At 44.4% G+C, this 22809-nt stretch overlaps 2 protein-coding genes across 2 annotated transcripts; one reads left to right on the forward strand and one right to left on the reverse strand.

Annotated features, from left to right (window-relative positions):
* Positions 1-1714: 1714 nt before the first annotated feature.
* LOC115405114 (NADH dehydrogenase [ubiquinone] flavoprotein 2, mitochondrial-like) lies at positions 1715-7253 on the reverse strand. The gene is made up of 8 exons (XM_030114576.1): positions 7212-7253; positions 5404-5466; positions 4522-4584; positions 4120-4236; positions 3862-4030; positions 3391-3500; positions 1981-2057; positions 1715-1903 (listed from the first exon to the last, which is right to left on the reverse strand). Exons 1-8 carry the CDS (start codon positions 7251-7253, stop codon positions 1810-1812), a joined length of 735 nt encoding a protein of 244 aa, XP_029970436.1. The 3' UTR covers positions 1715-1809.
* A 1580-nt stretch (positions 7254-8833) lies between these two features.
* LOC115405111 (acetyl-coenzyme A synthetase, cytoplasmic-like) lies at positions 8834-21813 on the forward strand. The gene is made up of 18 exons (XM_030114573.1): positions 8834-9093; positions 9188-9383; positions 11538-11629; positions 11800-11903; positions 12838-12910; positions 12997-13072; positions 14184-14268; positions 17628-17765; positions 18252-18422; positions 18525-18658; positions 18777-18909; positions 18995-19051; positions 19138-19218; positions 19583-19691; positions 19893-19961; positions 20059-20235; positions 21017-21091; positions 21176-21813. The coding sequence occupies exons 1-18, from the start codon at positions 8970-8972 to the stop codon at positions 21301-21303; spliced, it is 2022 nt and encodes a 673-aa protein (XP_029970433.1). The 5' UTR covers positions 8834-8969; the 3' UTR covers positions 21304-21813.
* The last annotated feature ends 996 nt before the right edge of the window (positions 21814-22809 follow it).

Consider the following 22809-nt stretch of genomic DNA (forward strand, 5'->3'; position numbering starts at 1 on the left):
TGGCGCTTTCCGGGGGTTATTCCTCCCCCTTTCGTGAGCATGTTTCTGGATGTAGCTTCACCCATGAGCTTGACACCGTAACTCGCCCCATTTTGAGCCCGCCAGCCCCTTTGTAACGATCCCGAGCTCTGCGTCGGTTGCGCAGTGACATTTGCATCATGGCCGCAGTGCGCATGCGCCGCGGTGCATAATATTACCGTGTATGTTGCGGGGTTGGCAGTGTGGGGGAGGGGCGCCGGCGAGACAGCGACACGCCAGCGGGGCGGGATGGCCATGAAATGACAGGGGCTGTAGTAAGAAGGGGGCTGCGTCTCTGGATGCCGTGGAGCAGGGAAGATCACACAATGGCCCGGCTTCTCACTGTCAGGGTGAAAGCTCCAGACATGTCTTCCTCACTGTTCTCTATTCTAAGGACTCCTGTTGTGCATTTCAGTTCTTGGCCATTTGAATTAACGTGCATTGAAATTAGATACATGATATTGATAATGTTGAGTATTACAACAATATGATTTGCATTAAAACAGTAAACTATTTGGTTTTAATATATTTGTGAGAGTTTCTTATTCCAAATATAACAAATTGTTTAGCCTAGATGAGACTTGGCTTCTGTTTTCCCCATCACATCAGGAAAAATTTTGTTTATTCTGTTGTTTGTGGTCATTTTTTCTTCTGTGGTAATAATGAGGGTTGTCAATCATTAAAAAGTGTGAATCAGTTAATCTGGCATTTTTTTGTAAATTGATCTTGTTTCTGGTATTTTGAATTTATATATGAGTATTAATTTACAGTGCAGGGAAACAATTTATCGTAGTTAATTTTTGTGCATTGTTGATAAATTTGCAGTGTATTGTGCAGCTTTAATTGAAACATATGGATCTGTTCACATTCAAATTGAGATTGATTTTGTTCACAGCTAGAGATATTCCCCTTTTGAAGGAAGGGAAAATGAGCTTATCAAGAAATACAAAGCTTTTTTAAAAGAACTGTGCAAAAAAAATGAACACTCTTAAGACATTCGCATAGATTTAGTGAGTAAGTGGATTCTGATCAACTCAATGTAATAAAAGTTTCACATCTAAACACTCATTTTAAATAAAGTAATTTTTAGTTCAATCTTTTCATTGTCTTCAGTCCTGTTCTTGTTTTGCTCACTCGGAACCTGAACAAAATCCTCCATGGATATCGAAGTTTTATAGACTAATGCTCATCAATCACACGATACTTTCAGATTAGCTTCACAATATAAAAATGTTTTGATGTAATCTGGAGATGTGGCGTAATCTGACTGGCGTTTCCCTCTAAAACACAAAGTCGAGCCGAGCGCTGAATTCTTCAGCTTGATTCTGTGTAGCTGTCCAAGTGTCCCCGAGCAGGTCCGAACCCCAATTAGTCCCTGATAATGTGCGAATGTGACTGAGCAAAGCTCGGGGAGACTGCTAATGTGCTCCGTAAAGTGAAATCCGTTTGACATTTCCTATCAGGGGAGGTTTAAATGACACGACAGTAAAACATTCTCTCCCTTCTTCCATACAGCTCATCGTAATGACCCCACATCCCAATCCACGCTGAAATATCCCGTTTCCAGAGGAAGGTTGGGAAGTTTGACATCTGTTCTGTGTGCCTTTGTTAGATTCTGAAAGCGTAATCTGTGGCGTCAGATCGGTTTACAGCTATTGTGATCTCTGTTAGAATCCATGTAGGAGACACACCAGGCTAGAGGAACATCAACAGTTTATTTACACAGTATGTCCGAGTTAAACACGCCAGCTTCAGGGACAAGTTGCTTCCAAAAAAAGCAGATAGAGGTGCCTACAGGTCGGCTCTGACGCCGAATCCCGGTCCCGGCGGCGGCTCGGTCAGAGACGTCAGTCCTCCTGCAGGCTCACAGGAGAAGCGGCCGTTCCTGGAGAAAACAGAAACACATTCTAACCTCCGGCCGGCGTGCAGAGGTGTATCTATCAGTGCAGGCGCTGCAGGTACCTGGGTCCTGGGGGTGGGACTCTGCCGGCTTTAAGCTCATCGATGATATCTTCGATGTCCTTGGGCGTGAGATCCTCCTGGAAAACAGAACAATAGAACGCTTGTTTTTCTCCCAAACCTTCGAACTGTGGAGTCAATTAAAGGAGTTCAAGATGGCGATGGCTTATGTTAGAGCGCCGCTCACACGATGAAATGACCTTGGTCCATCATTTTATTCGGAGCTGTTGTCTACAGAATGACTTGTTTTTTCTAATGAGTGGCTGTTTCTGCTGTTAACTGTAAAAGAGATTTTATATCTCAATGACGTTTTCAATCTGATTAAATAATAATAATAAAAAAAAAAGCGTTTAAAAACCACCAGGCGTACATTTCATAGGTAAAATTAATAAAAAGCCATGCAGAAAATTGTCAATTAAAAATCATGCTCGAATTAAATTCTCAAAAGTTCAATATGATTTTAATTTGTGAAGAAAAATAAACATCTTGTAATCATTTAAATCCACATTAGAAAATCAAACAGCCGTCTTGTTTTCCTCTCAGCATTTTGTGGTGGCCTGTCAGAATCTTACTCTATGGAACTCTGACAATAAAAAAAAAAGCAATTAATCTGGATTTAATTTCAGTTTCAGCTCAAAGCAGTGTTTATATATATTTCCTCTAATTTCAAGTCTCTGCTCTGGAAGTTAAAATTGTGTCTACTAATGACATTTAATTAGTTTGAAGACAGTTAAGTGAAGCAGGAAGAGTCTAGAAACTGGAGGAATGTAGTTTATATTCCTAATTCATTCTGACTTTTGTGTGACAACATTTTATCATTATTATAATCCAGGCCCTTCTGCACACCTAAACTAATGAATTAATATGAAGTGTGAGCATCAGCACTGCTTTAGTCTCTGTTAACACGCCATACCTGTTCTCACTGTCATGATCACACCTCGGCAGGTCAAGGTGTTACAGAAAATTCATCTTCCATCAGTCACATCTACTCTGCTTGGGTCATTGCAGACTTAGTTTTGAAATAATGTTTTCAGAAAACCCTTCACATCACAGCTGAAGTGTGGCATTTAGCCTTTACAGGGAACCTGCCGGAACACCTGGAGACTGAAGCGTCAGACTCTTGAGGTGTTATCAGAAGAGAAACTGATCAAAACGAGACATTTTCAAACCATTTAGAAATGTTTCCAGATGGGATTAATTTCTCTTTTCACATGCTGAACATGAGCACTCACTGGTACTGAGTTATGATCTATCAGTCAGCTGATTTTAGCACATGGCAAAGAAACTAGATCTATTTTTTCCACTGAATTCAGAATGTTAACAGTTCTTTTGACAAACTCTGCAGAAAAGCCATTTCAAGGTTTAACCCAATTGTGTTCATTTGCTTCTAACGTGAAGCGGCGGAGGACTCACATAATAGTTGTCGTTGATCTGGACCATCGGGGCGTTGACGCAGGCTCCCAGGCACTCCACCTCTATCAACGTGAACATCTTATCCGCCGTGGTTTCTCCCACTTTGATACCTGCGGAGGCACGAGACGAGGAAGAGCGTTACGCGTGTGCGTCATCGCCGGCAGACTGTTCCTGAAACCACAGATTTTTTTTCACCACAGCTGTCGCTCCGTATGCGGGATAAACTGAACACCAACAAGTGAAACCCCCCCCTCCCAAACGAGCGCGTCTCATTAACTGTCAGCGTGACTTCTTTGTTTGCTGTTGTTCGAATAACACAGACTGGATGGAGTTTATTTGCATGTTTGTTCCAAATCTCTGTTTATATGAAGCATACACAATAAAAAAAAAAAAAAGAAAAGAATGTTTTCAGGATGCGTCTGCGTGTCCTCATTGCTTCTGCGGCACTAAATGGAAAGTTCCTTCTCGTACCCAGTTTGTTTTGGATGGCTTCCAGGATGCTGTCGGAGTTGCAGAGCATGCAGGGTGTTGTTGTGCAGATCTGAATGAAGTATTTTCCCACAGGCTGACGGAGGAACATGGTATAAAACGTGGCTACTTCGTACACCCTCATCGGAGGCACTTCCAGCACTTCGGCCACCTGGTGGGGAAAAAAAAGAAGAAGAAGAAGACAGAGTTTAATTCTGCGACATCCGTGAAGACGAGGCGCCGACGGAGCGGATCCCGCACCTTATTCATGGCCGAGATGGGGAGCCAGCCGTGTTGCCTCTGAGCTAAATCCAGCACTGGGATGGTGGCTGCCTGCTTGTGTCCATGAGGGTACATGGAAATGATGGCCTCAATCCTCTGCAGGGGGAAAGTAGGACATTTTATAAAAACTGCAGTTTGTAACACATCTCAATGAATCAAAAGGAAGCAATTTAACAAGTTTTATATTTAAAAAAAAACTTCACTAGACAAGGATATTTTTAATAATGAGGATGAAAATCATCTTTAAAGGTCAAAACCAACAAAGTCCTACAATTTAAAACCCTATAAACATGATAACCAGGAATGTATGTATTCTGTCTTCAAATGGGGGGAAAAAAATCAATTTCATTTTGACTTCTCTTCAGCAAATATCAGCGTTACCTTTTTGTTCTCTTCAGTGAACTCAAACGGGGTGTCGGGATTGTTGTCGGGAGTGTCTCTGTGCTGAAACACGAAAACACAGATCCAGGTTATAATCACCCAAAATGATCTTTATATCGAATCTGTGATGCCATGTGCAAATTTTTAACCAACGGGTTTATATGGAGCTAAAGATGAACTGAAACAAGGTCTGCTATCACAGAAAAAGAATCATCAGACAACATTCAGCTCTGCTTCTGCACACAGTGCCCCCTTGTGAGCAGCAAATATCTTTGGTGCAGAAAAACTTGTGATTTAATGCCTTCAAGTTTCAGAGGAACTGACTCTAAATGTAAGGCGAGCGCTGAAACTCTTGTTTCCTCCAAACAAAAAACACTTTGGCTGTCAGGAGACTGAAACCATAGCACGTTTCCATTGCATGACAGAGCCACATGTGATGTTTGTGAGTGGCTGTAAGTGGCCTCCCCGGATGGATCAGGATGCTTTTGGAAAACAGGCCTTCGGGACGCGTCCAGCAAGAGGATACAGCTGAGCTCAACCCCCGTGCACGTTAAGTAACATTGGAAAAGACAACGCAAGGTGCATGAAGTGAGTTATTATGTAGTTATTACAGTTGTAAGATCATTTTATGAGACATCAAATACAAACAGAACTGAGCTCTTCATAAAGCGTTAATAAATTATAAACCTTCACAACACAAGTGCTGTTTCAGCCTTTGTCAAATTATGTTTCTGATCATAATTTCTTGCAGTAGTTTTAGATTTCTGTGTAACTCTGTCATCAACACTGATCAGTTAAAATGTAATGAAGAGTGAAGCCTGAACCTGCTTTTGACTTGACTCATGCCAAGTGGAGTCCTGAGAGCAGAGAACTGTAACTCACCACGAAGATGCCTCCAGCTCCAGCGCGAGCGGCAGACTGGTGCAGACTCCTCACCTGCCTGGCCTGCAGCACAGATGAAGACAAGTGAAAAAGATCATTTTGGAACTGACCTCAAACTATTTCCTCTAAATTATCAACACAGATGCAACCAAGAAAGTGACCTGAAGTCAAACACGAGAAGAAGAAAAGAGTCGTGGTGTTTCTCAATGTCCAGCAGTGTGTTGAGTCTGAGTTACTGCACTGATTCCTGAGGCTGGATTTAAAGCTGATATTATTAAGTTGTGCATAAAGCAGCAGCTAAAGCAATAAAATGTGATCAATTCCAGCTGGGTCTGTAAATGTGTCATTAAATATATCCATCTGTAAATAGGACAACCAAGACAGGTGCGAAAATAAAATAAACTAGCAAGTTAAAGACATTACTCAGAAGTGTGACACCAAATAAATAAATGAAAAATAAGACATTTAATGGATTCATAGAAACCATAATAACTACATTTAAACCACTCAAACCAATGCAAAATATTACTATAAAGAAAAATATTGAGCAAAGTGGCTAAAATGTACATTTTCAAAACAGATTATCAAAAACATTAGATATCAATAATATTCACACGTGTTTACACGTCTCAGTTGAAAGAGTGTTTGACAGCTTCACCATATCCTCATCGTCCTCGTCTACTTTTATCCTATCACATTTGATATTTAACTTTGTTTTGTATTAATTCTTTGTGGAGTGTTTCTGTAAAGTACATTTGTGCCATCTATTGATTGTGCTGCGCAAATAACAGATGTGTTATTTAAAGATTCCTAGATCCCACTGCATATTTTACCAATACAAATGAGCATGCAGCAGGTGAAATCTATCTTTCTTGCACATTTTGCTGATTTTAGGTGGATGGAATGTTGAAACATTGGAAAAATTTGAAACATGTTTCAAACAGTTTCCCACCTCGACTGATTATCTGCATCCATCATGTCTAATCTGTTCTATAAACCATCACAACTGAATGTAATCAACTCAAACAGATCCAAAATATTGCCAAAAGTATATTTATATTGCCAAAAGTAATATTGCTAAAAATTGAACAAAATGACTCCAATAACATGAAGAACTTGAAACGATGCGAAATAACTAAAATGAGACGCAAGTCTAGTTAATTTAAAAGTATCAATCAAGGCTCAAACCATAATATCAGCAGCTGCTAATTCGTGTAACCTATAATAAAAGGTTAGTGTAACACATGAACAGATCATATATCTGCACTGTGTATAGTTGTTTAGTGTCTCAGAGACTATGTTTAATTTAGAGCCTCACAGTAAATAAACACTAAATGGTCCACTGACTCGCGCGTGTTAGCTTTATTTTATATATTATTTTACATTATGGATTTAAATGGCAAATGTACTCAACTTAAGACTCTAGACTGATAAACTGTAGGATATAGATCCGTTTTAAGTCCATATTTGTTGTATTAAACCTTGTTTATAGGAAGTTAATGATCAGACTATGTAACCACAAAGTCATCACGGTACATTATTAACAACAATCATGTTTCAACGCCGGGAATCCAGTTTAAAACACCACTATACATTGTTATATTGAGAAACATGCCACTAATAAGCACTAAGTTGTTTTTCTTTAAATCACCTTGTGAAGATTTGACAGCTCTGTTAGCGTGCTACCTCCGTTAGCTTAGCCTAGCTTCACTGCGTGCCCTTGTGAAGAGTCAAAGCGTTTAATATCCAAACTACGCGACATGCAATACAAATATTGACCCAGAACATTAATAAATCGATTATCCTACCGCCTGGGACACCGCAGAGCGGACAGCAGCAGACAGAAACATGTTGTGGGGAGAAGTTTGGTCACGAAGAGCTTCGGCTAACAGGCAGCAGACATCAACATTGATTAGTAAGGCCTGAAGGAAGAGAAACGTGACGTAAGCGGATGAACTACATAATCGAGCCCAGATAGATGATGAACTTATTTATGTTGTTATAAAACTGAATATTGAGTTCATATAACCTATTTCTAAGTGTTTTAATTTACATACGTCGCAGATGAGCAACATTGTGTGTTTTATTATAGTATATAGATATTATTTATTCTATTTTATCACTATTTGTTATAAAATATAATCAAACAGAAAACACATAGATCGGTGTGTTCTGGGGACAGAGACAGACCGGAAGTCCAAACAGCTCAAACTTTGTGTTTAATTTGATGTTAAAGTGAGATATATTCAGAGGTATGATGTGAGCAGCTCAGTAACTGCTTTATAGATGACAGTGAAGGTGTCTGTGAGAGTACGAAAGCCATCCTACCTCAGCATACAGAAGCGTGTGAACTATAGTCAGTGACGAATTATATGGCAAAATGATATACACATGTAATGATGTAGAGAAGGTATTCACATACAGTGAATCATTAAACAGGATTCCCTTCAGAAACACGGAACATGCTCATGTAGTAGATCCACATGTTGCATTCAGTCAGGAAATTAAATGAGTTGCATTGACTAGCATGATTACCTTCCCATGAACTGCAGAAAAAGTTTCACTTTCACTAGAAACTGGTCTGTTATGTAATTCCACTTCAACTAGTGAACAAGAATTTAATAAATAAATGCTTAATAAAATGCTTAATAAAATCATTCTGTTTAATTCTACTCTGTTCTGTATGGCTGGGTTTTAAAGTATTTTACCTCAGTAGCAGAATATGAACAAAACCATTTCTCTGCTGAGGTAAAATGAAGAAATCCTTTATCTTTATTCATTAGCGTTAATTACAACTCGCAAAAATGAAATAATGATTTACTTGAACTCAAACAAATTGCAAATCCTTTTGCTCTTACTTGTTGGTCACGCTGTAAAGAAGACGGATGGATGGAGGATGTTTTATAAACAGTCTTGTTTTTGTTGGTTGACTTAATTTTCATGATTTATCGTGCATTCTGTTTTAAAAAAAAAGCAGAGACAGATTTTGATGTATGTGTATAGCTTGTATGAGTCACATTTTTAAAGTGTTCATGCACACTAAATATGAAAAAGAGTTTAACTCATGAAAAACAAACAGTGGAATATGTAAAGAAAACATAAATAGACTGTGCTCTGGCTTTCAGTGAACAACTGTTGTTCCCTGTGGTGTGTTGGGAGAGCAGCCGTCGCCCTCCCTCTCAAATCCAGCCTGCATCTGTGTGAATCCCAGTATTTATCCTGCAGCACAGCCTCTCCTCCCACTCCTTCCCCTCCACCTCTCGCAGGCCTGGAAACATAATGTGATGGACAGGCCAGGGAAGGTTGAGCCAATGAAAAAGTGGGAGTGCCGCACCCCGTGAGCCGATTGGCCGGCCTGACACTAAGCAGACTGAGCCACAGACTGCAGATCAGGGATTAGGGGTGGGTCTTTACGCATGCTGAATTGTGTTGCTACTGTGCAGGAGGCCTTGCAGTGCTGTTACCTTACACAGGAGGATCCAGACAGATCAGCAGTGACTCCAGATTAACCCATTTTCCTACTCGCCATCAGATGCTGTAGGCCCGTCTGCATCTGCCCATCCACCATGGTTGTTCCTGAGACTCAGGACAAAATGTACTACCCTCCTGAGGACTTGCAGAGGGATGCTCACGTGCCTGATTTTAACTCCTATCTGGCACTGTACAGGAAATCTCTTGACAATCCAGAAGGTAGGTGAAACACATCTTTATTTTTAGCATGGTTATTTTCCAACCTTTCCCTTGGTGCAGCCCTGAACACTGACCGCTTGTCACTGTGTTTCAGCTTTCTGGAAGGACATCGCTGATGAGTTCTTCTGGAAGAAACCTGCAACAGGGCCGATGTTGCAGTACAACTTCGACGTGACAAAAGGGAGCATCTATGTCAAATGCATGGAGGGTGCCAAAACCAACATGTGCTATAATGTCTTGGACAGGCATGTGAGGGAGGGGAACCTGGGTGACAAGGTGGCCTATTACTGGTAAGCTCCAGCATTCCCTCACAGTGAATGATGGCTTTGATGGGAAACTCTCACCCGCAGTTATGTCAGGCATTCCCGCCAGTGGCTGCTGTGTCCCCAGTGCACCTAAACAAACACAATATCAGTGCTTCACTGCTCCTTCTGCTGTCAGGAGCAGTTTTACAACCTTTTTCGCATTTTGTAACATTTGCATCCAAAAACTTCAAAAAACTAAACCATTTTATTATTTGACATTATCCATGCTTCTGTTTTTTGAACTCTGCTGCCGTTAACCATAAAGTTAAATCTGTTGTTTTCCCTTGTTTTCACCTCACATATTTGTCCTGTCAACTGGAAATGCTTTCCGACCAGGAACTGCTTGTTTTGCAAGCTCAGCAGGTATAGGGGTTCAACGAAACGCCGCTCAAATCGTCATTCACACACGACAGCCTGTTTATAGTGTGTGCAATACATGAAAACCCTCATGTAATAGACGTGCTGTGGTGGTGTCACAGTCTGATCCAGTCTGATAGCTGTATTGATATGCAGGTTATCGGTCTTACCATGGTTTCTTCTGATCATCAGTTCACTCATGCCTAAAAAAATTCCCAAAGCTGTCTCAGAGGACAGGATGCTACGTAAATAGGAAGAGAAAAAAAACATATATGTAAAACATAAACTAAAGTCGATGAATGTAGTGAAATATTGCAAAATTTGTCACATGGTTTTGCCAAAAGTTTATTAGTTTGGGCCAATTTTAAGCAAGTAGAGCATGAAAGTTGTTCAGACAGTTGTCCTCTGCAGCAGGTTTGTGGTGTCGTCTGTATTTGTATCATAAATGTATATTTTGAACCAACATATTTCATGCACCTCTTATTTTTCTTCACTCTACAATGTAAAGGGAGAAAAGTTTCCATTACGAAACCTTTATAATTCAAAATTCAACATGGTCATGTGCACAGATCGAGACAGTGGGTTTACAGCAAGCAATGAAAAGTCTGAATCAGTCTCACTTCACAGCATGCAATTTAACAAACGCTGCAAAATGGTACAATGAGGTGTATAAGAAAGGAAGTTAAACCACTTAAACAGGTAATAGAAATATAGATCTAGAGTTTTGTGTGTGTGTGTGTGTGTGTGTGTGTGTGTGTGTGTGTGTGTGTGTGTGTGTGTGTGTGTGTGTGTGTGTGTGTGTGTGTGTGTGTGTTTGTGTCAGGAGATGCAGGTGACTGAGTTCAATGTCTTTTTCAGTGTCACTGAGTTGCTGGATTCTGCTTCTTCTCCAGGAACGTCAATAGTTTTTACTTTTAACATTATCTAAGCTTGATGCTGTATAAAATACATGTTTCCCTTTTAGACTCGCTAAAGACAATAAATAATCCAAACCAATGAAATTTGAGCAGGAATACACCAAGTATGAGATCTTGGTCATGTTTTTCATTACTAGGCTGTCTATTCTCAGATTTGTATAAAATATCTGCCTCGAGCAGCTTCACCTCGTCTGGATGTTTTACAGCAGACGACCTCGCAGCTTCAGAGACTTGATAAATGTATAAGTCATGTTTTAAAGAAGGGTAAAGGGTCAAGCTTCTTAAAGTCTTAAGTAGCTTTGACCTGAAGGGGTCACATTGAAAAAACACAATATGTTATATTAATGCATTCCAGTGTAGGATCTAATTATACAATGTTGTTTGTTATTTCATGTCAGAATCATTGATAAATTACTTTAACTTTTCCGTTTTGTTTGATTTGTGAGTCATCAGTTTGTTCAGTGCATTTCTTTATAATTCATGACGTGTCGTTGGAAAAGTCATGTATGTTATGAACGTTTGCATGAATATTAAAAGGGAAGATGTCCCAGAACTAGTACCTGTGGAACTCCATTTCAAATCAGGTTCACTGATCTGCAGTACTATCACGACTGGTTCTCTTCAGGCGGTTTCATAATGTTTCGATGCCAGTTTATTGCATTGTTTTTGTCTTTTGGCCTCACTCGCTGCCTCCAGGCTCGTCAGTCAACGCAGTCTACCAAATAAATGTCCTGAAAACCGTTCACACTCCGTATAGACCGTATAGTGACGAGGGTGGCGGGTTACCTTTCCTCTGATTGGAGAGGAAAATCCCTTCTGATGAAGATGCTCAGAGGTTTCAGAGTGTGTTTTCTGCTCTTCTCAGGGAGGGGAACTCACCAGACCGCCATGAGACCATCACGTACCGCCAGCTGCTCAGCCAGGTCTGCCGCTGCGCCAACGTGCTCAAGCAAATGGGTGAGGGCCTGAAAACTGAATATGATTAAAAACTCAGAGATAGCACTAGGTTGGCCGTGTTTTAATGTTACATAGTCATGTTGATGCTATTGTTAGACTCAAGATCATGTTTTATGATGTAGGACATTCAATTTTTTGAAATTGTGTTGTGTTTTTTTCTCTCGGTGGAGGCGTGAAAAAGGGAGACCGGGTGTCCATTTACCTGCCCATGATCCCAGAGCTCGTTTACACCATGCTGGCCTGTGCCAGGATCGGTGCCATTCACTCAGTCGTGGTAAGTCCTGACGGCCTTGAACACACCACTCTGGCTTTACGTGGAGTGTGTGAGTTACACACACATCTGGATTCTTGGTGCTGTTTTTCCTGCGCTGATGGTCTGGCCCTGTTCCCACATGAGACCAGCGGCCGAACCCGAGCTCGGGCTTCCGTCTGGCCCGACCGGCGGGTTTCAGGCGTCTCCTGTATGAACGCTGCGCTGACAGCACCTGCACTCAGATATATGGGTCAGACATGTTCTGGCTGCCTGCAGCCCCCACGCTCTGTGCAGTTTTGCCAGCAAGCCAGCTCTATTTTAGCAATCTAACCTTGGTCTTCCACACAAAGGTTAGCCCTGTTAAAAATATCTGCAGGCGACTCGCTCCCAAGTGGCTTCTTTTTAAGACTCCTGCTTAGTATGAATGACCTTGTCTGTGCTTTGTCATTGTTTATTTACCAGCTCGGATTCACAACCTCGGACATGAACGACACTTCTCGACACAAGAAACTCACGTTGCTGTAAATCATGAGTTAGCGCTGGCGTAAGATTCGATCGTAGATGGAGCCAGAGACACTTTACTGAGTCCAAAGGTGCCAGTGACCCGATTCATAATGCGCCACTGACACTGAAACCTAATGCTGTGTGAACTGCTAACCTTGGCCGCAAAACAAGCGTCTGGTGGGCAACGCAGCGCACGGCGGCCAAATAAAAGAGCAGGTCAGGGGCGTCCAGTTCACTGTGTGAGATTAAAGATCACTGAGAGGGAAAGGAATGAGTCATCAGGTTATAAGCTGCGTTTTAAACTCCCGTAGCTCCAAATCTTATAAACCAGCAGCGTAGATTTCATTGAAACGAACACCTGTGGAAGAAATGAAGACTGTGGGAGGACACCAACACACACACACAGGGAGAACATGCAAACTCTCTTTTGTTTTCTCCCTCTGCTGTTCAGTTTGCAGGCTTCTCCTCCGAGTCGCTGTGCGAGCGGATCATGGACGCTCAGAGCAGCGTCCTGGTGACAGCAGGTCGGTCCAGCAGACTTTTTGAGTAACGTGTTGTTGAGCGTTTCCCTGCTGGGTTTCCATTCAGCGTTTCCTCTCCAACAACACAGACGGCGTTTTCAGAGGGGAGAAGCTGATCAACCTGAAGCAGATCGCGGACGAGGCTCTGCAGAAGTGCAGGGAGAAGTAGGTCCGGCACACGAGGCCATAAAGCTGCTCTGTGTTTACCGTGGAACACGGTTCGAGGCCCCGGCAGGTATCAGGGACGCGCCGAGGTGCTTTCACATGACCAGGTTGCCGGGCAACGTGGAGCACTTAGACTCATCAGGGAAGTCCGAGCCGCTCGTCTCCCGTGGCAACGTGTGCATCAGAGGGACGGGAGCGAGGTGCACGGCATGATGGGAGGGCGCACAGATGTGCTGGAGGAAATCAGCTCCAAATTATAAATCATAGCCCAGTGTAAAGCTGCTGCTTTACAATAAACAACACAACCACAAAAATACAACAAAGCCGATGAAGATGTTCAGCCTATGACCCCTGATTAAAAAAAACCCAATTCATCTAAACTTCTGTATTTGCACCTGAAATGCAAAAAAAAAAAAAAAAAAAGAAAAACCAGTCACAGATTTCAACTGAATCATTTCCTAACAGTCAGATTGAGAACCTTTATTGAGACCATTTATCCATTTCTTTGCAGTAAGTCTATAGTTTGTTCTAGAAGAAGGTGATTCTTTTTTCCTGCATTGATAAGACTGAGCCGTATAAAGATCCTCTCATTTTTATTTTAAGTCTGACTTTCTGAGTATAAACCCAGCAAGAAGAGTTCAGGATCCAATAAAATGTGTTTGGAAATAACCGTTTTCTACAACCTTTGAATTTTCTGACATGTTTCTGTGGAGGAAATCATAAACATAAAAACAGTGAAACGGTTTTTCATCTCAAAACCTTCAAGAAAACAATTGTTCACGAATGGATTTCATTTATACAGCATATTGTTTCACAGCTTCTCTAGCCTCAAAGCACTTTTATCACCACACACAGGAGAGGGGATCGAACCTGAGGGTAGAAGACATTCCTGAGCTCCACACTCATCCACAGCCATAAAAAAAAACATACAACCTGAACTTTTATATTTTATAATAGTCACATGACTTGATTGGACTTAACGCAATCCCTACATCTTCCTCACATTGGCATTAATTTCTTGTTTTCCAGACCATTTGATGGTCGTTTATGAACCGTTTGTTGGTTTGTGTGTGTTCTGCGTCTTACATGTCGTCTGTAATGTTCCTCACAGAGATTCATGCAGCGTCACCAAGTGTGTCGTGGTCAAACACCACGTGCTGAGGACCAGAAGCGGCGCCGCTTGCAACAAGCTACAGGTAAACCACGCTCGGACGACTTTATCTGCAGGCTTACCTGAGGAAAATGTTTTAAACATGTTTGTTCATCGCAGTAAATGTGCTGTCAGAATGAAGTGTGAAACCTGAAAGTTGAAATAAAATTTGAAGCCTCAACAGTTTGGACTAAAGCTTTTAATCTCCACTACAGTTGCAGTGAAATAAGTTCTAAAATGGGTGTTTTAATTAAATAAATCATGGATTAAACCTTCACTTTTATGTTTGTACCATGGATGCTTGTCATGATGATTTTAAGCGGTTGGGATCAGGGGTGTCAAACATAAGGCTCGTGGGCCAAAAATGGGCTGCGAGAGGCTCCGATCCGGCCAAACCAGAAAGCAAATGGCTTTATGTTTAGACTGGATTCATTTTCTGTAGTATTTTTTTGGTTATGTGAAAATATTAACACTTTCATCACATATACTCTGCCGCGCCACAACAACAAAAAGACTTAAAAGTTTAAATTTAAAGGTCAAAAAGGAGACACAAACAGTGTGTAAAACTGACTGACTTAAATTCCATCAATCCATCTATTTTCCACTGCTTATCTTGGACCGAGTCCCAGAGGCAGCAGTCTAAACAGGGATGCCCAGACTTCCCTGTCCCCAGACACTTCTAGCTCTTCCTGGAGGATCCCGAGGCATTCCTAGGCCAGCCGAGAGACATAGTCTCTCCACCATTTCCTAGGTCTTCCCCAGGTCCTTCTCCTGGTGGAACATGCCCTGAACACTCCAGGAGGCATCCTAAACAGATGCCAGAGCCACCTCAGTTGGTTCTTCTGGATGTGGAGGAGTAGCGGCTCTACTCCGAGCTCCTCCCTGGTGACGTAGCTCCTCCAGCTATCCCTAAGGGAGCGCTGAGCCCCCCTTCGGAGAAAGCTCATTTCAGCCGCTTGTATCCAGGACCTTGTCCTCTTGGTCATGACTCAAAACTCATGACAACAGGTGAGGGTAGGAGCAAAGATTGACCGGTAAATCGAGAGCTTTGCCTTTCAGCTCAGCTCCCTCTTCACCACAATGGACCGATACGACCACGTCACTGCAGATGCTGCACCAATCCGCCTGTCAATCTCACGCTCCATCCATCCCCCACTCATGAACATGACCCCAAGACACTCCTCCACTTGGACCTCACATAAGCACCAGTCCTCATGTGTTTTGTAGATTTGGTATAGGGACCACAGTATTTCACGTCTGCTTTTTGCACTCGGACTTCTACAAGTCTCTCCGCCCACCTAGAGAGCAGACCACCTTTTTCTGGTCGAGGACCATGGCCTCTGATTTGGAGGTGCTGATCCTCATCCCTGTCGCTTCACATTCGACTGCAAACCGCCCCAGTGCATGATCGTCCAGGTCTGATGAAGCCAACAGGACAACATCATCTGCAAAAAGCAGACAGGAAATACTGTGGTCCTCAAACCAAGTCCACAAAACACATGTGGACTGGTTGAGCGAACTCCCACGAGCCATCGAGCACCCTATGGAGGGTCTAGAGCTGGTCCAGTGTTCCACAACCAGGGCACAAACCACATTGTTCCTCTTGGATCCAAGGTTCCGCTATCAGTCAAATCCTCCTCTCCAGTACCCTGCAATAGACTTTCCCAGGGAGGCTAAGGCGTGTGATCCCCCTATAGCTGGAGCACATCCTCTGGCCCTTCTTTTTAAAAAGGGCAACCACCACCCCGATCGGGCTACTATTCCTGATTGCCACAGAGACAAGTTAACCAAGACAGTCCCTGCACATCCAGAAACTTAAAGGTGCATTAAGGAGTTTTTCAACTTTAAAAATACTAATTTTCCACCATAAATCTGTCACACATTTTTAATGATGTGTACAATGTGCCCTGACATATTCATTGCAAATACCTCTAACAGAGCTAAATTGTCACTTGAAAGTTGCAGTGCCGGTCCGGCACCAGAATTTTTTTGAGGAGAATTTGAGAGGAATGACGTAATGCATGCTCCCGCTGGCCTGATTTAGTTAGGTTTCGTTTTACTCCATTACTCCATTACTCCGCCAGATGCTTAGTGAGCAACAACTGAGCAAGATCTTACAGAAAGTAAGAAAAGACTGGCTTCTTGCACTGCCACAACTCCAGCACAGACCCCACCAGGTAAAAGAAACTTAAATTTTACTCGAGCGCTACTAAAAGAGCGGGGAAGGAGTTCCCCTCTTCCGTGCACGCAAGCCACAGGCACGAGTGTTTCACTGAGCTGCATTACGCCCAAGGCCTGCAGGGGCTGCTGTTTTGCATAAAATGTGCAAACTCCTTATGGTGTGTTCACACCGGACCCGTTGCAAGCGTCACGGGTGTTGTTTTTCCATTCAAAGTCTATGGTGGACGAGCTTCAACAACACACGTCAGGCGCTTTTTGAGCGTCGCTTTTTGAGCGTCGCTTTTCGAGCGTGGGCGACGCGCGTCAGACGCGTCGTGCGTTGCATGCGTCAACGCCTGAAGTTGGGGAAAATTGAACTTTTGAAGCGCCAATGCAGAGTGTCATCCAATCACAGACAAGTACTCTGAGCGCTGATGCGGGCCAGAAGGTCGTCAAACTAGGCCCGGGAGAGGCGGAGGTACCGCTGAAAGCGAACCTCATCCTCACGCAGCTCCTGGAGCAAATGGTGAAATTCGCCAAATTGCGAATGCCGCTGCAGGATGGGATGAACCCAAAAACGTTGCACAGGTGCCTGACGACGCCGTTTTCTGGCTTTCTTTATTAAATAAAGCCAAGCCACTGTCCTGGAGGGATCCGCCATTGTCAACATGAAGATAGGACACAGAAGCTCCTCCCACTCCCGCCAATGAGCTGCCATGCGTTGCGACCGTTGCAACCGTCGTGTGTAGATGAACACATGTTGAATTCCACACTTTACATGCGTCAACTTTGAGGCGTCAGTGACGCCCGTGACGCTTGCAACTCGTCCGGTGTGAACGCACCATTAATGCACCTTTAAGGTACTCAGGGTGAATCTCGTCCATCCCCTGGTGCCTTGCCACCTAGGAACTTACCAACCACCTCAGTGACTTTAATTTGAGTGATGGATGAGTTCCCCTCTGAGACTTGAGCCTCTGCTTCCTCCATGGAAGACGTGGCAACAAGATTGTGGAGGTCCTCAAAGTATTCCTTTCACTGTCAGATAATCTGCCCAGTCGAGGTCAATAGTGTGTGAGGCTTGAATCCGTTTTCAGAACTAATAATCTCCATTCATACATGTTGTGTAATCATATCTTAGCTTGTTTTCTAGTTTCGGATTTCTGGTGAAGCCCATGTTGGCATCTTAGTGTGTGACGGAGTGTAATGAGCTGGTTTGTGTTGGATTTGCCCCCCGTTGCTGCTCAGACCCCCTGGGACGCGGAGTACGATGTGTGGTGGGACGAAGCCATGACCGACTCTCCGGAGGAGTGTGAGCCCGAGTGGCTGGACGCCGAGGACCCGCTGTTCATCCTCTACACCAGCGGATCGACCGGCAAACCCAAGGCAAGGCCCTGGCCGACCCACGGAGTTACTCACTACGGCGACTCGCCGTCAGCGAGGCACCCGGAGGAAAGAAAACTCCTGCTGTGCTTGTAATTTCTCACTTATCTTTCAAGAGAATCACAGCTTCCATCTCCTCTGATAAGCCTGTAATGATGTTAACCGTGCCTGCTTTTACATAATCTGCTGTGAAATAGTGAGAATTAATGACTTTCCAATGTGATTAATGCAATCTTAGAGAGTATCTCTGATTGTGAGCCTGGAAACACGAATGGAAATGATGTCTCTCCCTCTGATGCACAAAATCCATGTAGAATTCATCCATGTTTCATGATCTCCTGTAAAATATGACTGAACTTGACTGTATGTTCCCACAACATGACTCACACACACACACACACACACACACACACACACACACACACACACACCAGCATACACAGCCCCGTCCCGTATTTACGGTGTGCCGATGGTCCATCGTCTCCGCAGGGCGTTCTCCATGCCGTCGCTGGCTATCTGCTCTACACCTCGCTGACCTTCAAGTACGTTTTCGACCATCACCATGACGACGTGTTTTGGTGCACGGCCGACATCGGCTGGATCACCGGCCACTCCTACATCACGTATGGCCCCCTGGCGAACGGCGCCACCAGCGTTCTGGTGAGTCGAAGCGGTGTCGTTCACCTGGCCGACGCACAAAGCCAAGTCATCGTCAGCTCAGCGTGTGTGTGTGTGTGCGTGTGTGTGCGTGTATGTGTGCAGTTTGAAGGGATTCCCGTCCACCCTCACGTCGGCCGCTTCTGGGAGATCATCGAGAAGTACCGAGTCTCTAAGTTCTACACGGCTCCCACAGCGATCCGCCTGCTGATGAAATACGGCCGCGAGCCGCTGCAGAAGTGAGTAACAACACAACTTTTAGGCAACCGCAGGAGAGGTTTGACCTCACACACAACTCTCGTATGTTGAGGAATCTGTGCAGATTTGCCAGGTTTGACCTCTGTGTGGATTCGCCAGGTACGACCTCTCCAGCCTGCGGATCCTGGGCACCGTGGGCGAGCCCATCAACCCGGAGGCGTGGCAGTGGTACCACGAGGCGGTCGGTCAAGGCAGGTGTCCCGTGGTCGACACGTTCTGGCAGACGGAGACGGTAAAAGGACACTCAGAGTCCGGGCGACGTTTTCAGACTTCCCCCTCCTGAAACTGTCCTCTTTTGTGTGTTTGTGTCTCGTCAGGGAGGTCACGTCCTGGCTCCTCTCCCCGCCGCCACGCCGCTGAAACCCGGCTCGGCCGTAAGTCACAGCGTCCCCTCTGAAATTCACGAGCACGCCGGTGTTGAGGGAGCTTCACGTTTTCTCTGGTTGGGGCGTCGTTTCAGACTTTTCCTTTCTTCGGAGTGGAGCCGACCATCCTGAATGAGCACGGAGAGGAGCTGGAAGGCGAGGCCGAAGGTTATCTGGTCAGTTTTCCAATCCGGCCAAACTGCCAAGAAAATTCTAAAAATTTTAAAGAAAACATTCATGTTTTTGATCAAATTTCTAAAGAGTAGCGCTGAGCATCAAGCTGATTTGAAAGCTAACAAACTAGCATTAGCCTCAAAGCCATGCTGTCAGGGGGAGTTTGGAAAAAACACCCATAATGCAACAACTGGAGAAGTTTCAAAGATATGCCATTGGATTTTTACATCAGAAAGTTTCATTAAAATTGATTTATGTTGATTTTAAAGCCATTAATTCTTTTGGTGAAAACAGAGACATTTTGATCCTCATAGTGTTAAAAATGTTGCTGCTGCTGTGCTCAGCATTGTTTTCATGCTGTTGCAGGTCTTCAGGAGGCCCTGGCCCGGAATCATGCGCTCAGTGTACAGAAACCACGAGCGCTTTGAGAACACCTACTTCAAGAAATTCCCCGGTTTTTATGTGACCGGTGACGGTGAGTCGGAGAAATCCGCTTCAAGCTACCATCACTCACAGCTGAAATGTCAGTGGGGGCGAGTCGGCAGCTTCCCTGCTCTGAATTTACATCCTGATGTATCACTAAAGCGCCAGAAGAGCCTCTTGAGGCAGGGAGCGCGATGCTATAAAAACTTCTTTCGGGGGTTACGCAACTTGTTTTCCTGTCTTTGGTTCTCAGGCTGCAGGCGGGATAAAGACGGATATTACTGGATCACCGGGAGGATCGACGACATGCTGAACGTGTCAGGTGCTGCGCCGTGACTCGGTCCGGGACGCCGATCCTTCCTCTTCCCCGTCACCCCATCAAAAAAACAAACAAACCCGGCTTTCGAATCGTCCCGCAGGTCACCTGATGAGCACGGCCGAGGTGGAGGCGGCTCTGGCCCAGCACCCGTCCGTGGCCGAGGCGGCGGCGGTGAGCCGGCCGCACACGGTGAAGGGAGAGTGTCTGTACTGCTTCGTCACGCTCAAAGACAGCCGGGAGTTCAACCGCACGCTGGAGGAGGAGCTCAAGAGGCTCGGTGAGGATCGAGTCCAGATCGAATCCGGCTCGGCTCCGGCTCACAGGAAACCACAGATCACAGATCTGTTCTATTATCTACTTGTTTCTGGCCAGTATGCCATCGTTTTTATTAACATTGAAAGCTTTTAATTTGTTTAATAGCTATAATATGCTCTTTTTATTTTATGTGTGATTTTTAATTAAGTGTTCTTTACACATTTAATGCAGATAAAATAGCAAAAAAAAAAAAAAAAAAAATTACATAATTAAAAAAAAACTACGTAGCTGTAGTTGTATTTAAGTACCACTTCAACTTCGAGGAAAAAAAACACTTAAACACCATTTTAAAGTTGTATTTTTTACAGTTATAGTGACCTCCGGAGCTTTTTCAGGATGACTTCCTGATCACACAGTTTGAATAGTGACCAACAAGAATTCTCAGTTCAGTCAGAAACTCACTGGAATCATTGAAATATAAAGTTATCCTGAAAAAACAGGCAGGAGCAGTGACTTCCTGTCACCAGGCTGTAGCCAATTTATCAAAAATACAGATAATCTAGATAAACTGGAAATGTGTTTGAACAGGTCAAAATAATTGGATGACCCTCGAAATTTTTAGAAATAAATGTCCAGTGACAGAAAACATCAGATGAGAAAAATTAGGATTTTACATATTCGTCTGAGTTACAACAATAAATGCATCCAGTGTGAAACCAACATCATGAACATTCGTCCAAACTGTGGAGCTCCGTTTTCTTTTCATTGTCATTATTAACTCTCTTCTTTTGTTTGCTTCTCAGTGAGAGAGAAAATCGGACCAATCGCGACGCCGGACTTCATCCAAAACGCCCCGGCGCTTCCCAAAACTCGCTCAGGTAACGACCGGACGCCTCGACAACACTCCTCCATCGCCTCCATCTCCCTGCTCCTCCTCCATCAGTCTCCTCTTCCTCCCACAGGAAAGATCATGCGCCGGATCCTCCGTCAGATCGCCCGAAACGACCATGACCTGGGTGACCTCTCCACGCTGGCCGACCCCAAGGTGGTGGAGGTGCTGTTCAGCCAGAGGCGTGAGGCTGCAGCCTGAGCCCCGCCCTCCTCCACCCTCCTCCTCAGCCTTCTCTTTTCTATCTATGCATCGGATCAAATGAAGCCGGTCAGAACCAGCTGCAGGTTCTGGATCGACCGGTTCCCCTGCTGCTCGGTTCTGGATCGACCCGTTCCTCTGCTGCTCTCTGGGATCGAAGGACTGCTCAATTTTCTGTTTCAGTGAAATTGGGAACGTCAGGCGACGATTTAATGAGTCAAACTGAATGTGAGCCGAGTGTTTCATGTGTTGACGAGCACGAGTGTCTTTGGGCCAAAACATCTCTCTCACACACACACACACGCACACATACACACGCACACACACAGACAGACACACATACACACACACACACACACACACACGTTCTCCTGCGGTGATTCAAACCTGCTTTTGTCGCTTCTCTTTTTGAATTTTTCACTCTGCCCAGCTGGTTTTGACTGATTATCAGTGTTTATTTCCCTCCTGTGTTAACATTTGTATGACCTGAGAATAAAATGCTTTCTGCTGCTGCTGCTTTTGTTCTCGCTTTCCCTCTGAGCACGGCGGCTTCCTGGCGCCCCCTCGTGGCAGGAAACGAGCCCTGCAGCTGCCACCTGCCACCTGGGTGTGAGATTCCTGTTCTGCCCCTGGCGGGGCTTTTACCTTTTGGTCCTGTAATGATGCTCCGAGTTTTCCCACAGCTTTGAAGATGAGATGTGTGCAGCAGGGAGCAGCCATTATGGCAGAGCTCAGACATGAGAGGCCTGTTTAATCTTAAGAGTTCTTTTGAAACTGTAAGCGCCAGTCATCTTAAAAAGCACAAAAAGGCACAATAATCTGATTGTTGTGGGTTTTTTTTTTTTCTCCCATCGCCTTTTAAGAGATTAGATTGCAGCCGTTTGTCATGAAAGCAGCTTTGAGGGACTGCGCTCTTCATCATCCCGTTAACGCCGGGTCGCGTACAGTGGGAGGGATGCTCCTTTGTCTCCTCCGATGCCTCGGCGGTCACGTGCATGCGGCGATGTGCGAGCGTGGAGGTGGGCAGGGCGAGGGATGAGGAGGGAGAAAGAGAGAGAGAGAGAGAGAGAGAGAGCCAGCAATGGGGCAACGTTACATCACCGGGCCCAGCACCAGCAGCAGGAGGAGCAGGAGGAGGGGTTACCATGGCAACATCTTCACCACCACCTTCACACCACCCTCCTCACTCCCCTGACTCCCCCGTCTTTTCTTCTGGTCCCACAGCAGCAGCATCAGCTGCAGGATGCTTCAGGTTTTCACACGTTTTCAAAAAGAGCTGAAACAAGCGAAGCGACTCCTCAACATGACTTTTCCACCTGATGCCTCTGAAGGAGCGGAGCTGAATTCAGACGCCAAAATAAGAGAATCAATGATGTTGAAAGGGTTACAGTCTGCATGTTTTAGGACTGAGGGAGGACATCAGCATAAAAAAAAAAAACAATGTATGCACAGGGAGAACATGCAAACTTCAAAATCCTAACCTGGTATCCTGTCATTGTGAGGCTG

The sequence above is a fragment of the Salarias fasciatus genome, chromosome 18 (assembly GCF_902148845.1).
Source record: "Salarias fasciatus chromosome 18, fSalaFa1.1, whole genome shotgun sequence".
Taxonomy (NCBI): domain Eukaryota; kingdom Metazoa; phylum Chordata; class Actinopteri; order Blenniiformes; family Blenniidae; genus Salarias; species Salarias fasciatus.